General features: G+C 35.5%; 1 protein-coding gene across 1 annotated transcript; it reads left to right on the forward strand.

Annotated features, from left to right (window-relative positions):
* Positions 1–15,845, forward strand: IFNLR1 (interferon lambda receptor 1). Its single transcript, XM_072419283.1, has 7 exons — positions 1–142; positions 6,093–6,225; positions 7,029–7,198; positions 8,265–8,425; positions 9,274–9,427; positions 11,291–11,415; positions 12,747–15,845. The coding sequence occupies exons 1-7, from the start codon at positions 82–84 to the stop codon at positions 13,461–13,463; spliced, it is 1,521 nt and encodes a 506-aa protein (XP_072275384.1). The 5' UTR covers positions 1–81; the 3' UTR covers positions 13,464–15,845.
* Positions 15,846–18,993: the final 3,148 nt, after the last annotated feature.

The following is an 18,993-nucleotide window of genomic DNA, read 5'->3' on the forward strand; positions in this document are numbered from 1 at the left end:
TAAAGTTACCTAGTAAGTCAGGAAATCCATTTTGCAACATCTGAAAAACATGGTCTCACTGAAGAGGATTGTAATGTAGCAATGCGTACCATGCAAGAATGGACCCTTTTGGTCATATTTGGGATTCTGTATTGTGTATCAGGTATGTAACTTTATTTAAGTACAAGGGTTTTAGGAAACCTTTAAGATAAAATGCAGGGAAGGCAGCCGGAATGTACTATGTAGTGTATGAACATGTTGAAATGACATAAGTTAAAAGGAAACTAAAGCAAGGACATGTAAAGAGTATAACATGCAGCTGAGCAAATACAGTACGTAATGAAAGCGAAAAGTGTAAGGTGTGAGATCAAAGCTACAATACCCAGCTAACAAGTTATTTGGGAACATTTATAGCAGAATTGGGTAAACAAAATGTAGCCATGAATATTAATTACCGTGATTGGGACTGCGCTAACACAAGCTAGGAACCTAGCCTAGATTAATCATAGTGTAGAGTTTTAAATAAATGGATTTTTAAAAACCAAAAACATTTACACATGCGTTTCAAATGCTTAGCTTATCTTCCTGATGTGTCCCATTACCTGTAATATTTTTAATTTTTTTGAAAGCTGTTAATCAACATTTTTCAGGCTTGTATCATTGACCATGAACGTATACGATAAAAAGCATAACTGAGTCATTTAATTGTACTTTTCACAGTCTAGAGCAGGGGTGTCAAGTTCAAATACGCAGTGGGCCAAAATGAAAAATTTGAACAAAGTTGCAGTCCAACCTTGATATTTATTGATACCACACCTACTTCATGCCTAATTTACAAATGCAGTAGGTAAATTCTGTATTCTATCATAGCTGTAGATTTTTTTTAAAAAAAATTGCAATGTCAATAGATGTTCACTGTTTGTTGTTACAGTGCAAACACTGCAAATAATGGTCACAGCCAAAGCCACATAGTGTATATATATAGTGTATATATATATATATATATATATGTGTGTATATATATATATATATATATTTGTATATATATATATATACAGTATATATTCTACAGAACATTGCTTTGGATTTATGTATAAATTCTGGCAGAATAACCCATTGACACTGTGTAGCCATGTAGCTTTGTGATTTTACCATCTTTTGAATTGCTATTAGGTTTCAAAGCTACAACCAGGTGGCAAGCCTAAAGTTTGATGAACATTATGACCTCAGAACAAGACTTTCTGGAATGTGACAATGATTGCAGAAAAAGAATAGGGATATCAGCTGGGAACACTCCTCATGGCTTACGGCCATCTACTGTATACTATGCATTACAATAAGATTAATAGCCCTGTGGCAGTCACTAGTACACTTCATATTATGACTAATTGCAGCAAGTGCAAGTAGTGGCCATGACAACAGGGTGAGGTATGAGGGGAGCCTTAGTGACAGAATTCTGCCAGATAAATAGTTGATCTATGAGTATTTATCATATATCTCTAATTGATTTGCTCACTACAAAGTTTTTATTTTAGAAGACTTTAATTGACTGCTCACTTTGGCATTTTTACTTTCAAATGCTGTCCATCCTGTGTATATGCTGTTATCCTATATTATTTTCAATAGTTACTTTGTTTTATTTGTATCTAGTTTTGCTGTTAGCTATCAATTTAAAGCCAACACCTATTTGTAAATACATCTTCTTTACGAAGGAATTGTGATCAGAGATGTATAATTAGTATTGTTGTTTGGATTTGGATATAGTGTCCACATTCCCATGCCAGTTGTGCAAGACACTTCAGCACTCAAGGCGTCAGGCTGCTTGACTTGGCTCATTGGTGTTGTTTTCCTTGACTGCCTTTTTCTGTGCTCACATGCACTCAATATTAACATTCACATTTTTATTGATTTCTATGGCAAGAACCCAATTGTAAGTGCCTAAAGGATACAGTGTCATACCTAGGTGCGTGATAGAATTCAGATCAATCAGATGATCTGCTTTGAGGCTTTCCCTGGGATGTAAGGGTAGGCAGATCGCCTGTTAACCTCCTGGGCGTTACACTGATGTCTAGATTTCTGTACCAAAAGCGGTACACTGTTTTTCATGAAATTTTTTTTTTTAAATTGTAGACCTGTAACTTAAAGAAATATGTCCGAACAGGGTTCTAGTAGATATCATGAATATAAAAAATGTTTGAAACACACAATCATGTAAAAAAAAAATACTTTTAATAAAATTAAATAAAAGACACAAAAATCAGCTTAAACAAGAATACATAAATAAATGAAAAATACTGAAAATGCGATAATTCGGTATACTGTATAGTAATATATTTTTCTAAAACACCTCCCTAGTGTCCAACAGTCCAACGTCACATACCTATAGACAAAACCACATAAATATATTTTGTATTATTTTGGATTGGATTGGATACAGGACTTTGTATTCAATCCAATACAAAATGAGCGTTTGAATTTACCAGTTATATACTTTGTATTTATTTTATATTATTTTGTATTGGGTTGGATACAGGAGTTTGTATTCAATCCAATACAAAATGAGAGTTTGAATTTACCAATTACATACTTTGTATTTATTTTGAATTATTTTGTATTGGATTGGATACAGGAGTTTGTATTCAATCCAATACAAAATGTGTTTGAATGAGTTTGAATTTGAATTTCCCGCACACGCGCCGATGTCATCGCCGAGGGACACGTACACGCTACGGACAGAGAAGAAGAAGGCAGCCGGCTTCTTCTTCTCCGCCGGCCGGCTTCTTCTTCTCGGAGAAGGCACCCGATGCTGGAGAGGGAGATCGACACTGGGGGACGACGCTGGAACACGAACACGACGCTGGATGATCACAGCGGGACCAGGTAAGTGATCGATAAACCCGAACTTTTCTCACTGTATTTTCATACAGTGAGAAAAGTTCGGGTTTATCGATAATTGCAATTTTTTTTAACCAGAACCAAAGTCGGATAAGGGTTTAATGGTCGGATGGTTAAAGTTCCACTCATCATGTTTGGATTAGCTCTCTGTAGCACCTGCATGTTTATTGAGTCAAAATTATTAAATCAGGTACAGCAAGACAAAAACACATTTCCAGCTGGCAATGGCAACCCTTGTTTTTTTTTTTCTTTCCTTTATAACAAACCTGTACTTTGCCCGTTGGTTTACTAAAACATGTTTATTTTAACCTCCCTGGCATTATCTCCAGAAATAACTCCAACTAGGAATTTATTACAAACAGCGATCAGAGAATGTTACTCTAGGTAACTGTTTTAAAATTCAGGTTTTGGCTCAACACTCAAACTGGATTACTGTCGGGGACTCAGAGTGGCAAGCGGTGTTCAGTATGGCCTAGCGGATTAAAGAACATTAATTTATCAATGCTCACTATTTAATATAACCTGAGGATTTTTTAATCGATTACTTCTGGGTTGATGGAAAAATTGTAACTTGTCAGCTCCTTTGTGATATTACCAAGACGTGAGATGAAAACAATAATTTAATAAAATACATTTTTTAAAAATGAAGGGACCTACCACGTGCGCTATCACATAGAGGATTCTCAGTGCTCTTGTGGTAGTAAAAAAATTAGTACAAAAATAAAGTTGGATGTAACACAAACAATTTAAGCTACCCACAGATCTGCTTCGATGCCTATAAACACGGACAACCCCAGGACACAAGTATTGGGTATCCTACACCTTGTTGGAGGAGAATTTCTAGAATACTAATTTATAGTTGACACTAGTGATCAGCTTTCTAGGATTTAAAACATCTCCTATGAACAATTTTGAGTTGTATAATTTTTTATTGCTTTGCTGTTGCAAAATTATATGTCTGACATATTTGGTATTGTTTTTTTTTTACTTGACATGGTTTTATTTTATTAAAAATTTAAATGTATTGTTTATCGAAAAAAAAAAATAGAAACACAAAAATGATGCATTAACATAAACATTTGCAATTGCTATCTTTTTATTCTCTACAGTACAAATATTTGGTCATTCTAGACCCAAAATACCCATTTTAACATGTGTGTTTAAAAAAAACATTGTTTTGCATGTTTTTCTAGAGGGAAATGTAATGCTAAGAAGTGGTATACTCCATCACACACAAAAAACAGGAAAATCTCAATGCTCTAAATCAAATTTGTAGCAAGCAAAGGTTTTTTTTTAATTCAATGTAAGGAAGCAATTCATCACAAGTTATGGTATAATGTTATTTATTTTTTTTTGGGGGGGGGGGGGGTTCTTACTTTTTTAAGGAGCTTGCAGAACATAGACATCAATAACAGCCTTGGCATTCATTCAAAGAACTAGATGGAAAGTTGTCATGGTCATTAACAAAAATAAAAAAGTGTGTGCTATTTTTTTCTTCTCTGTGAAGGCCCCAGATTGTGATCTGCATGGTCCTGTAACATATATGACTGTGATATAGGAAATATTTTGCAACTATAGTAAGGCATTTATCAATGTTCATATTATAAACTGCACTGTATTATCTACAACAAGGAATATGAAGCACAACTCTGGCCCTTTGCTTTTGATATCTGAAATAATGGCTTTGTGAAATTGTTATTAGTCACATACAAATGTGCATTAAGTTACATGATATCCTAACTTTTCCCAAATTCTTCTACTAATTGAGTGCAGCCATAGAAATGTGAAAAAACACAATGATTATTCACCAAATGTAACGCACATTTGCCTTCTACACAATCATCAAGTCAGCTAAGGTTCACTACTAATTGAGGTTCATCTATATATATTAGTTAAATACTTTTACCTTAGAACCCCTTTCTGTAAATGTCAGCTGTTTAGAAAATTTAATACCATTCTGTTAGGATAGATAGGATCTATCTAAGGTGTGCCCATAGTGACATTGTGGTTGTCAGGAATGTTAGAAGTCATCTGTTCATACAGTGTAATCTTGAATACTCTACAAGTAAAATGCAGCTTGGAAGTCAGAGTGCAGCCATCATCTGAGGCTTTTGTAGAGGTGGTTTGCTTGATTATAGATTCTCTTTAAATGCTGTGAGTTCAAGTATTATTATAACTTTCAATAAAATTGGAAGTTATTGTACTAATAAACTCTGTGGGTTTGAACGTTTTATTTTTTTTAATTTTTTTTTACAATTTTTAAAAACATTTTTTAGTTTGCACTCACTAGTAAAAAGAAATTGGTGTACATAGTCCTCAGTCAATTTTATCTTTATTATAGCAAAATAAGGTGTGTGAGTCACAGAGCAAACACCAAAGGCATACCAGAGCAAAACTATGCTTACTCACAGAAACCTCTCTCCCTCCCACACCACTTTCTGTCTTTATCCTTTATTTTTCTGATGATATTTTTATTTGTTTATAGTATTATAAATGGAATAAATCATAGATTACAATTTTGTAAATGTTATCTGCAATACTACAAATAAACAAATAGAAAAAAGTGCACATTCTACCAATCTATCTCACAGGCATGAAGGGGCAAAAGACGCTACTAAGCCACACCATAAGTTCACTTTTGGACTTCAGTTTTTGAATTTGTGTTATTGTGTTAATATTGTTATGATATTATGTGATTTCAGTGTTTCCTTCTTGAACATAACTTTTTAAATATCCGTAAAACAGTTAAAAAATAAACAGGGAAATATACATCCACAATATTCAAGAACACCTCTTTACATTTCTGAAGCAGGAGAAAAGGGTCATAATCTGATCAGTTAAGCCTGCAATGTGATATCTTATTATTAAGTAAACCATAATTATCTGCAGCATCTAACCCTGCATAACAATGTAGAAGTAATTGTTCTTCTGATCCAGCTGTATATATGTTTCAGGAAATGTACCCTCTACATGAAAAATAAATATTTTTCATGTCATTTTTACCAGCAGTATTTTAAAATATGTTTGATTTTATTGTTTACATACATAATACATAATTAGTTTTTTTATTATATTTTTATGTTTATTATAATTTTATTATATTTATTATATTATAAAAGTTAAGCAACTAACTTTTTTTAATGCAAAAGTTTCATTTTAGTGACTTGAAATTAAATAAATACTTCTGAACATATTGATTTGACATTTTTTTTTAATAGGCAAGCTACATCAACCATTAAACATCAAAACAGAATCCAGAAACTTTAGTCTCTTCTTGACATGGCTGCCGGCTCCTGAAAATCCTCCTAATGTAACCTACACTGTCCGATATATGCTCGTCATGGCTGAAAAGTAAATATAGAACTGTTGGAAATTTTTTTTTTTTTTAAATAGAGAGTTGTAATCAGGAAAGTTTAGAAGCTATGTTGCTCGAAAAACATCTGTGTAATGCAAATATTTAAGGACATTAGTCATACTATTATCTTTATTTCTGGATCAAAGTCTTCTACCCTCCATATCAGGGGAAAGAGCTTTTAATGACCAATGATGCACTGTCATTGGACACAGAGGTTAATGCAGGGTAATACTTAGTGCTGAAGTTTGGGAGAAGGCTCTGTAGTAGAAAAAAGATAAGTGAGCCACACCATAGAAGATGTTTAGACTAACAAGTAATGTGATGCACTGAAGAGAAAGTGGGTATTAAGCCTCATCATGACGGTAAGAGCAGGTTAGGACCTGTAGGGGAATCAATTGATCCCACACAGCATCCCTTGCCAGCCACTCACAAGTTAGCTAGTTTCTTAAAAACCATCACTTTGACAATGGATGCCCCCTTCCATCTTCTATTGGATGACCACAGGTAGATTCTTTTTATTGTAGTAGACACAATAAAAACACACAAAAAATGCCCAGTGTTGGTGTCTGTGGACAGACTCATAACTCCCATCATTGGTGTTAGTTAATGCAATCATAACACACAGCATTTGTATTCGTGGGGGTCAGGAACAGTGTTGGTGACTACCCCATCTTTGCCTTCTGAAACTGGTGGACATTTGGCAGAACAATATATCTGTCATAAATATGTTTATGGTATTTTGTAACTAAATGTAGTATCTGTATGATCACAAACTAATATTTAATCTCTTTATTTTAAGGTGGCAAGCAGTTAAAAAATGTAGGACTACCTTCGCAACAGAGTGTGATTTAACATGTGCCCTTATACAGAACTTTAGTAACTTGCACAGAGTGCAAGTCAGGGCTGTTTCTGTGTCCCAGGAAAAGTCATCATGGGTTTTATTAGATAACATCACTTATATGTTTACAGGTAGGTGTAATACTGTACTAACTAGACATATGCTGCATATAATATTTGGGCTTCCTGTTTTGTAGTCATAAATGCTTTAAATAATTGTTTCTTTTTTTTCAGTAAAAGTATTTTTTTTTGTCCTGGAGGTAAAAATATAACAATTATAACATACCATATCAGAAACCTGAATAGACTATCTTTGAATTATAGTACAAAACAGCCATGATTTCAGGCCTGCATTTGTGGAACAGTGGCTCTGCAAAGAAACAGGCTTCTCTCTGCCTAGTGTAGTCCCCAGACTCCAGTCCAACATAGCTCCTCACTTTAAACACATAAAGCAATAAAACTATTGAGCCCAGGTATACATGTAGGTAGCCTATCCTTTCTTAAAAGTGCAATGACACACCTAAAACAGCACAATGGCAGAATAGACTTCTGGTGTGTATTTGCGCCAAATCCATCAAACAAGCGTAGAGCTCACCCTCACAGTACCAGCTCTTAGTTCCTGGGTTCTTCCTGGTGGGATGACTTTAGAAATTCACACAGGCTGTCACAAATGTCTTTTTGAAGTTTTATTATAAAAATCCAACATACAAAGGAGAAAGGGTGAGGGCAGAGGATCATTACAGAATATATTCAAACCTCCTACAGTAATGTCCCAAACACAAATGACATTTACATGAAAATCCAAAGGCAATAATATTACTTTCAAAAACAAAGTTAGCTTTACCCTAAAGTCCCAAGAATATGGACACCTAAAGTAACCCAATCACCCTAAAGTGGTACAACGCAAAGTAAAAAATGGAAAGTGCTTTGATGAATTCATAACTAGTTTTTTAAAGTAAGGTGCAGATCTGCAGAGCAATCCATAGAGCAATACAACACACAGTATTCCCCAGCACACTTTACCAGCAAGTCAAAAAAAAAACTCAACTGGTATAACCCTTAGCATTAAAAACCAAGGTTATTTTTGCATCTAAATTTCAGCAAACAAAATTAAAAAAAGGCTTTAATGTAGAAGACATATGTTGTACAGCTAAAGTAAAGTTTCCTATTGTAACCAGAATATTGCATTTTCTTGCAGTGGACCCATCACCTCCTATTTTACAAATAAAGAGAGTAGATGATGGAAGCTTAATCGTTAATACTTCAGTGCGAAGACCATTGTGCGCCCCACCAAGTTTTCCTTTTTTTTTGTATTTGAAGCATGTGTTGGAAATCAGAAATATTAACAACCCTGGAGAGGTATTTTTGTCTTTTTTTGCAATAATGATGGCACTTTGACAGAATTAAACTGTATGTATAGCCATTTTTTTAAAGATTTGAATATAGTAGGTAAGAGTTATGACTCTGCTAAGCTATTTACTACCAGTTCAAACAGAAGGGTAAATCTTTACAGTCCAGGAAAAATGAAGTAGCAAAATTTTACCACAAAAAAAAAAATATCTGGTGAAAGGGTGGGGGGACAAGTCAGTTCTGCTCAGGAGCCCACTGTTGATTGGATCTACCTCTGTTAGATATGTCTTTTCTTTTAATTGTTGGTTTATTAAAAGACCATACGCAAACATCAGTGGAGAGAAAAGTTTTACAAAAGATGATCAAAAGGTCTCTTTTTGAAGGCAAATTTGCATCTCATGATCAGTTTCCTACTTAACATCTTCCAAAGGTTTTTTTTTTTAAGGGTTTTGTTTAAAGGGTGTTTTGGAAGAGTTCACCAACCTCTAAGAAATATTATATTTATATTTTATACTGTGTTCATAACGTTTTCAGAATTGGGTTTCATTATTTTATTATTTTAACCTAATATGTTTTCTCTTATTACTATGTGATGTAATAAAATGCAGTATGTATAGTACCCATTCCATGGATAACATTGCACCCCTTACCGAACTGTACCAATTCTCCCTATGAACCATGTCTCCCTATGAAAATTCTGGTTGGATGAAACATGTAGCTGTTCATTTGTAGTTTGCCTAATGGTTTCTCCTACCTAGCCCCTCTAAGTAAGGTCTTGCAGATTGCATACTGTATTGATCCTCTGTAAAGTATCAATTCCCACATCTAATGTTGTAATATTGTTTATTCTTTGCCAGCAAATCCGGAAAATTGAAATGATGAAGTCATCAGAACTAATCAAAACAGATGCATATGAAGGAGAATACTGTCTGACTGTGAGCGCCATATTGGAAATAACTAGAAAAAACAGCACACCATCACCATCTATTTGTTTAACCTTTAGCCAGAAAGGTAATTTTGTAGTAAATTGTTTGCTATGTTACTTTGTATGCTTTGTATGATGAACAGTTATATAATGTAGATCCCATGTTTACAAAGTTAGATTTACAACAGAATAATATGATCCCTAAAACTTAAACTACACTACATAGTAAAAGCATCCAAGCTGTAAACACTCCCTATTGCATTGTTTGGCCTACATTTCAGAGGGAGTTTCAGGGTTCAAAAAGAGGGGTACATGCTGTAAAATTTGGCTTATAAACCTTGTTCACTGACAAAGGGTGTGCTGCCACAAACTGTGTATAAAGTGAAGTGGTGGACAGAATACTTGTTGTATAGGCCAAATGTGCTTCTACACAACTTCATCTCATTACGTCCAATCTCTGAATTCAGCCAGTGGGAAGGTCAATAAGATGTGACAATGTCACTCCCAAAACAAGGAAGCACAATAAATGCCAGAATGCATTCCCCAGCGTCCCAGCATTTTACAAGAAACCATGGGTTCATGTGTCAAAAGGGAGCAATCGCTTCTCGGCCTAAGATTCTTTGGCTAAGATCAAGTGTAGTACCTAATCCTTCTAGTGTGCAGGAGTGGAACAACACTGTATTCCTTGCCAGAATGCAGTGGATTAGTACCCCTGTTAGGAAGGGCAGCTAGATGGTGATGCTCTGTAAGGGGCCTTCCTATGCTAATTTCTCCGGTATGGTCTGGGCCAGAGAGAGGAGCGGGCCCTGCCCTGAGAAGGAGCTCCCGGAAAGGCAGTTCATCCCACTGGTTAGAAGTGGGGAAAGCTTCGTTCTGGCCCTTAGGTCTGAGGAGCTGTGTCATCCCCCTGGAGTGGTGAACCAGGGGTACTTTACAATCACTTTGGTCTAGTCTACCCACAGTAATTTTTGGTCATTCTGCATTAGCTGCAGCTAGTGCAGATGGGCAATTTTTTACTCTTTGCCCAGTGTGTTATGTACTGAGCACTTATTTTGTATTTATTTTTATTTTTTGTCACTGTCACTGGTGTGGTTTTGTGTGCCACTGTCAATGGAGGGTGCTGTTTCCCTATGGGTCGGCCCTGAAGTCTGGGAAGTGCTTTGGTCATATGGTTGAGTGCTCTCTTACTGGAAATTTCTCTTCGGGAGAGCTCCCAGCTTGGTATCTGGTGGGTAGGCTTAGGCCAAGTCCACAGAGAACAGAACCTAGTAGACCCACTGGACTTCGGCCGGGTGGTCTTGGTACCCAGTCCCTGTCAGAAGCATTGCGCCCTGGGGGTCAGGGCACATTTTTTGTGGTGTGTTTTTGCACATTCACTTTTTTACTGAGCACCAGGGTTTTTGTGTAGAGAATAATGATTAGCGAGATTCGACAAAAAAACAACTTTCCACCACTCCATATCTCACCTCCTATTGTATGATACTTCCCCCACCTCCTGGATTTTAGGCTTTTCTGGGTAGGGTCCTCTCCTCTTCCTGTGTCACTGTCTGTATTCATCTGTCATTTGCAACCCCTATTTAATGTACAGCGCTGTGTAATATGTTGGCGTTATACAAATCCTGTTTATTAAAAATAATAATTTAACACAACCATGCCAAGTGGTTTGTTTAAGAAATTAGTTTACTAATATGCAGGACTGTATTTCCTTCGTGTTTTCCACTTTAATGTGCATTTCCTTTGGACATACCAAGAAAGGATTATGGGTAAAAAATTGATGAATACAAAGCATAAATAAAACAAATCACACAAAGCTAAAATATATACTAATGTATATAACTACTAAGAAAGCAATTTTAAAGTGTATATCTATATAAGTACACTTCTATTACTGTAGGTGTAGAAGATGAAATGTATAATGCATTAAAACATAATTTTTTTTTCTTCTCCAGATCAAAATCATCATTTATTGCCATTGGTTGGATTGCCAGTAATACTGTTAGTCTTTGTGATTGTGAGTGCAATTTTCACAATCTTGCATGTGATAAATCTGAAAGCTACAATTCCCAAATCATTGGTAAGTTGTGTTCTGAGTCGAAAATTGCTTTGAAAGTATCAGTATATAAAGAAAGCCTTTCACATACTCTAATGGACTCTAAAAGAGTGGTATTTATTACAAGTAATATGGGTGTTATGGGGATTGCTCAGAACCATACATTTTACATGACTTCTGCTTTATGATAATCTTACAATATAAACATTTACACATTTAACTATTTATATATTTTTGTAGCACAAATAAATAGCATTTTTATGCATAGTGTTGGGAAAGACTGGAATCTCTGGATGATGACACTGAATGATGAGAAGGCGGGATAACTTGGGTCACATCCCTCTATAAATTTCAAAGTGTACAAAAAAGAGTAACCCAAAACAGGGAAGTTATAGGTATAAACAAGTAATGTGAAAATATGAAAAAGTGTACAGTTACATTATTAAAGTTAATAAAGTCTCCAAAAAATAAGTGCATAAATACATCACAGATTTGAGGTACAAAAGCAGAGGTGACCATCACTTTCACAATTGCAATATGTGATTTTAGAGACTTCAAAATATTTCTTTTTCCCCCCATATGTAATTGTACAAAAATAGTATACTTTTCTACTAGTTTATCATCTTTGATTAGGTGTTTTATTTTAATTGGTATTTTGTAATTAATGCAGGTGGTACAGTCCTGCTGTCAGATGTATACCTATAGTCCCTGCAAACCCCATAGTTGTGGGGTGGGGGCTAACAGGCTGCAGTAACCAATAACTTTCCTTTCCTGAGTTGCAGCAGTAACTTGTTATACAGTCATATCATTCTGCTGTATTTTCAGCAGGGGGATGTTTATGGATCAGAATTTCCTAAGGCTTATACTCCAGAACTTAGAGGGTGTATGAAGCAGTGAAGACCACCACACCACACTGATCATGCCAACATTACTCTTTCCAGTCACTAATTGGCACTAAGTCCACTTTTTCCCCAGGGCTCTGGCACTCAAATGTGGCTGAACTTGGAGTAGGAATAGATGACCAGTAGACTATGGGTAACTAAATATTCAAAAAAATTCTTCATCCTGCATCATGAGGCAGCAGGGACACAGCAAAGGTGGAGAGGTTAAAGGTTTAAAATATTCCAGGGTGGCTGGGTTCATTGCTGCTATCCCAGTCTGCCTATGACAGTGGATTAAAAAATTGTTTAGATTCTCCAAGAGAAGAGACGATAGACTATCTTGAGAGAACCTACATGGTCCAGCAAGCCTGCATAGGGTCTCTTATAAAAGAAGAATGAGTCTAGATGACTAGTATTTTTTAGAAAACATGTAATTCATTGTTTATTCTGAGTCTGTTTTTATCACATTTTTAGGACTTTTCACACAAAAGATGTGTTTTGCTGGTCTCTGTAACACATGAGGATAATCCATACCCTCTTACCATTAATAAAAACATGGATCAGACATCATCATCTACATACCTCTTATCAAGTGAAGACTGTGATAGTATAAATGAGTATCCTCTCAGTGGATGCGGCTACACAGAGAGAAAGACTATAAATGGTGGCAGTTTAGTAAGAGATTCCTGTTATGGAGATTCTACAAGTGGTGGATATATGTCCTCTGAAGGTTTACCAACAAATTCCAGCAGTGATAAGTCATCTAATAACAGCTGCATACAGACATCAGGTTCAAGTACTGAAATGACATTGATGCTAAATAAAATCCAACTGCATGATCAATCATCAGAGGGGACCGATATGATTGTTTCAGGGTATATGGAAACACTGGTCACTAACTCCATAACTAAGGGCCCACTCCTTGACACTCTGCATGTATTAGATTGTAATAGCTTTCAGGGTACGCTTTTGAATACATTATCCATGGCTCCTGCTAATGATCAATGCCCAGACAATGAATCTAATGATTTCCACCTTACAGACTCTGATGGTAGCCATGAAGAAATAACTAAAGGTTGCACAGACTGTGATGTGCCTACATGGCACATCGTGTCCTACGTGGGATCACACCCCCTCCAAAGGAACCAGTGCTCAGGTTATGAAAAACGAGGTTATATGTCAAGGAGATGATGAAAATACAATTTATTATTTAAAACAAGAGATAAGGTGAAAGCTTTGACTCCATAAACTATGTTATAAATATTTAGGTGCACATACAAGGCGTGTGTTGTGTGTTATCCGGTTTGCGATAATAACCAATTCTGATTACTTTCTTCTTTTCCCAACTTGTCCAGAGTTGTTTAGTGCATAGTCACAATCATTTTATTATTCTCCTACAAAATGTATTTTCGTGATGAACAGATGATGATCTTGGTGCAATGGTGCAATAAAAATGCTTAGAAGGTCATTTTAGGCATTTCGGAACTAATATTATCAAGCTACTTTATCAATGTGAAAAATCTAGCTCATAGTTTGACTGAGCAGGTCAAGCCTTTTTAAAATTACTGATCCACACTGTAACTATAGTTGAAGATTTGAATTCTTCAATATGGTCTGATGAGAGCCTCTGAGGACAAAGACATATGTACTGAGAGAAACAAATACCATTGCTATTCTCTTTCTAAAAAAAATGCTAGTTGTTGTAAATCGTGGGTTGTATTTGACTTTGGTACTATGGTACTTTGGTACCACTTACCTAAAAAGAGAACAGAAAACTGTTCTCCACTTAGTTTTCACATTGTGGAAACTCTACCACCCCCTTTTGAACGCCATGCTTATCGAAATGGAAACAGGTTTTGTTTCCCTGGCAATCCGGCTTATAAAATTGGGAACCAGGGTAGCATAAACATTTTAAAATGATGATCATGAACTCCATTCATTTGAATAGAATAATGGATGGTCATATATGCAACCTGTAACTTTCATTGTAGCCACATATGTTGCTTTTGTACAATGATAAGTGTGGCACAGAGTGGCAGTCAGGTTGTTTAAAAAACAGACGACTGATTACCCCAATTTTCAATGGAGATTACCACGATCATGATGGTGGTCTTTAAAACTCTCTGAACTTTTTAAGTGGCAATCGCTTCTGATTGCCACTTTATGAATGTAGTAAATGGCACTAAATGGCCATGGAAAAACTGACATTTTTTCATAAAAGTGGAAGCTTTTCAGCTGGTCACCACTATTAGGAAATGAAACAATGTCAATAGTACCTTTTTTTTTTTTTTTTTTTTTAGTAAACATAACACCACTTTTCTTGACTTGAGTGATCTAGCAATATTCTAGCAATATTTTGATGTATGGCACTGATCTACCTGTCTGTGGTGGTGCTATGAAGGAATTTATTTTTCCCACTATATCGTTTAAATGCCAGCAGTTGTACAAGGGTTTTTATTTTTTAATCCTCTGGAATACAGCTGCTGGTGTTTTAGTAGACTAAAATTGATAGACCTTCGACTTTATAGTCATTCATTACAGTGAGTAAGAGGTACAACTTCTGTCAATGTTTTTATTAATGTCTTCACTTCTCACATCTCATCCATGGGACAGAAGGTGGGACAATAAGAAATAATCTCCCAAAAGGATAGAAAATAAAAACCTTGCAGAATGTATTATTACCCTGTAATGTATCCAGAATGAGAAAAAGATTTTGGAGTATGCTTCAAGCAACACGGCTTAGATCTAGCATTGACCCCAGTCTGTGACTAGTCAATGAAAAGGCAAAAACAAATATACAGCAAGAATATTTTATGTATTTTCTAGTTGCATGTTAAAATGTTCTCCTTATTTATAAATAGTCGATTGTCAATTAAACTGTTAAATAATCTGATATAAAAAGACATTATAAAAAAAAAGAGGTATTTGTTTTGGTGATTTGTCACCTCTGTGAGGTTTTGACTGGAAATTCTAGGTGGAACGCTATCCAAGCTTTTTTTTTCCCCACTCTGATTACATTTTTTTTTATATACGAAGAAATCACACAAATGAAGATAATAAGGAAGCTGCCTTTAGCATCCCCTCCCAAATGCCATTTGGAAACAACTTCATGCTACTGAAAGCTTAAAAAGACTGGCTTGAGTTTCACTAAAAAGCCATGTTTATGGGAGTACAGAAAGCTACCTATATTATATATATATATGTTTGTGTATCTAAGAATTACTTGGTCATAACAAAGTGCAATATGTATGCAATATGAATTCTATGTAATGTGTAGTAGTAACCACATGTATGATTAAAATTATATCTACTTATTTTGTGTCTACAGTTTAACTTATTAGCCATCTATTAACGTTGCATAACCATGTTAAATAAGATTGCATTGGAAAGAATAATTTACCAATGGTAACTATTTGGGATGTAGAGATAGTACAACTGTGACAGTAACTGATAAGTTTAGAGCCATGTATATATTACTGTGTGTATATAAACTTCAATCTATTGCTCCTTCTCCTATCTCATCCGTATGCATGATAAATGGTTGTAAATAATAAAAGGCTTCTTTTTGCATCACTTTTTCTGTTTTGTTGTATGATTAATTATAAGACTATAGTTTTTAAGACCCCATAACATTTAAAGCCTTCGTACTTACACTCACCTATTTCTTATATCACACAATTCCTGTGTCTATAATTTAAGTGAAGCTAAATTTTATTACATGAGTGTTTATTTGTGGTAACAAGGAAGAAATTTTATATCAAATCTTTCTAAATAAAAGAATTGTAATTAAAACTATTTTAATCTTGGACCAGTCAAATTCACTTTCTATTTAGAAATCAATCGTATCCTAAGCCTAATTTTGTCTTTAATTGACATTCACAACTTGCAATCAAGGTTTTGACCTGCTGCTGGTGATCTGTTCCAAACATTAGACTTTACACGGTAAATCATGGAAACTTCTATTGCTGAATTTTGCTCAACATATTTTGAGTATGCTAGTTCCCAGGCAGTCATACTGAAACTTTAGCTTTGACATTTCATAAGTTGCTGACAACTTTTGTATTTTGAAAAACAACATCAATGGCAGAGCATGGTCACAAAGTTATTCCACAACAGAAATGACAATACAGTAAGTCTCAGCAAAAATGTAAATCTAGGTAAAAAGGTGGCATAATGGGTTATTATTTCAGCTCAGGAATTTTCACATAATTTAAGAGATTCCCAGTAACATCTCATGGGCCTTTGTTACAATTTAGTAACATCAATCTGAATAAGAGATAAATAATGAAGACGTTTATTAAAATAGTCTAGTAAATTAGTGTACATTTTTATTATTATTATTATTATTATTTATAATAAAATTTATATAGCACCAACATATTACGCATCACCCTACATTAAATAGGGGTTGCAAATGACAGACAAGTACAAACAATGACACAGGAGGAGGAGAGGACCCCATTCAGAAACTTACAGTCTGCAAAGAATGGTCCTGTCTGGATATTTATATATTATATATGATATTCCCTGACATTCATTTCCCTAAAAGAAAGCTTCCCAACCAAACTAACAAAAAACATTGTCCCAAAATCAAGCATAGAATGTACACTAAATATTCAAATTCTACTTTAATCTATTTGTGGCCAATAACATCCCAGGTGTAATGGATTTAGAATGATTAAGACAAACTCCTGGTTCATAGCTACCTGATCACTTTTACAGGAACTGCAGTGCACTACTTTAATCCCACTGGACCCCTCTTACCTCTAAAACAGTCAGGACTGTAATTATGAGGACATCAATTCCCCATTGTTCTCGGAAGAGTGTGACCCAAGGAGAGTTTAGCACTTCCAGATATAAAACTATCGGTATCCCAGTAGAAAGGTTGGGTACTCGGCTGGTGAAGTATGTTTCTTTTTGACCATTGATGGCTCAATAAAGGTACTTGTCATGTTCACCTTCAGTTGCTTTTACTTAGGTGTTTGTAGAAGAAGTCATTTGTGTCTCTGTATATGGGTCTATGTGGAAAACATTTTCTTTTTTTATTACATACTTTCTAAACCCTTCTAATACCCTCTTAATAAACCCTCTACACTTCTCTATACAATGAAGTCAAGATCATGGCTGGTGAAGGGGGTTTGCTGGATGTTGTACATAGCTGAAACATAAAAACATCCTGCATTAGTTCTCCCCCTAAGAACTCTCTGTCCTAAGTCAAGCAGAAGGCCACATTTTGGGTGTAGTTAGGGAAATACCAAAACACCCTAATGGAATATTTTCAGTATAGATGAGTGTGGATTCCTTGGCAGACTGCAATTGCATGCAGATAGTACTGGGTACCACCTAAATGTGATGCTGAGTACATTGTGCCTATAGAAGACTCTTTCTGACTTGCTGCATCTTCTAATGCACAATGGGCCTGATTTATTAAAGCTATCCAAGGCTAGAGATGATACACTTTCATCAGTGAAGCTGGGTGATCCAGCAAACCTGGAATGGATTTCTTCAAAGCCATTTACTATTTACTAGCAAATGTTTTGAATCCTGGACCAGGCCTATTCCAGGTTTGCTGGATCACCCAGATTCACTAATGAAAATGTATCTTCTCCAGCCTTGAAGGGCTTTCATCAAATTAGGCCCAATGTGAGAAGCTTACAGCAGAAGTTTATTCAGTGAAATCAATTCAAGCAGTATGAGGATGTAAAGTCCACCCAAATGAATGAAAGCTGTAAAAAGAAAATGGAAAGTGGAATGATTGACCAGGGGCAGGTGAAGAGGGTTACTTTCTGCTTTCTGGACAGAGAGAAGGTCTGCACCATCTGCATGAAAGCATCAAGTACGGCAGTAAGTCCCCCCTTCCCCTCCCCCAACATAAAGACACCACACCAATTTAGGTTAAATGGCCCATGGGCCTTTTTTTTTACACTAGTAAATAACCGTTTTAAAATAACTTATTATTACAAAAACAAAACCCCAATAACAAACAAAATAGGACATATTAATTACAATAATGCAACCACAGTTAACCCCCCTAGCGTTCTAATTCTGCCCGTATTTTCACGCAAAACGCATTACATTTTTTTGCATGGAAATTTATTTTACATTAAAGGCTTATCATTCTTTGGCATAACTCACCGAACTATGTCCAATATTTAATAAATTTAATAATAAAATTTAAATAAAAATCTGTAAAAAAAAAAAATTACTTAAAATTGTAATATAACTGTACAGTAGCATTTATAATATATAATTTAACTTTATATAATATAGATTTCTTTGTATTGGACTCAATACAGCCATTTTGTATTAAATCCAATACAAAATTATTTAAATTTCTCGCCACTCCTCCTGCCCCGCCCCAACTCATGCACCGACGTCACCAGGAAACCCCAGAGAACATCTCTGCATTTGCTGGCTGAGCATCCAAGAAAGAAGACGTGTCCCGAGGACCTTCAGGGACCAGCAGGACGCCAGGGGACGTCAACGGAACAAGGTAAGTGGGTTTTTTTAGGTTTTTAGGACCCCGAGTGTGAATCCACCCTGTATGACACTTGGGAATACCACTGAGGGTTAAATAACCTTTCACCAAGCATTATCCTTGTTACTGGTCCTCAAAGTTCTCCCCTTACCATTAACACCTTTTGGGATCTGTGTCACCATGATATGTATGCTCCCAGCTGCAACAGACCAAGCTTAGGAACAATATCACCACAAATCGCAG

Source organism: Pyxicephalus adspersus, chromosome 1 (genome assembly GCF_032062135.1).
Source record: "Pyxicephalus adspersus chromosome 1, UCB_Pads_2.0, whole genome shotgun sequence".
Classification (NCBI taxonomy): Eukaryota; Metazoa; Chordata; class Amphibia; order Anura; family Pyxicephalidae; genus Pyxicephalus; species Pyxicephalus adspersus.

Excerpts from the sequence above, each read along its gene's own strand:
- IFNLR1 (XM_072419283.1), top strand. The coding sequence starts at position 82 with ATGCGTACCATGCAAGAATGGACCCTTTTGGTCATATTTGGGATTCTG. Across the intron at positions 6,226-7,028 it reads ATGCTCGTCATGGCTGAAAA|GTGGCAAGCAGTTAAAAAAT; the intron begins GTAAATATAGAA and ends CTTTATTTTAAG. Across the intron at positions 11,416-12,746 it reads CTACAATTCCCAAATCATTG|GACTTTTCACACAAAAGATG; the intron begins GTAAGTTGTGTT and ends TCACATTTTTAG.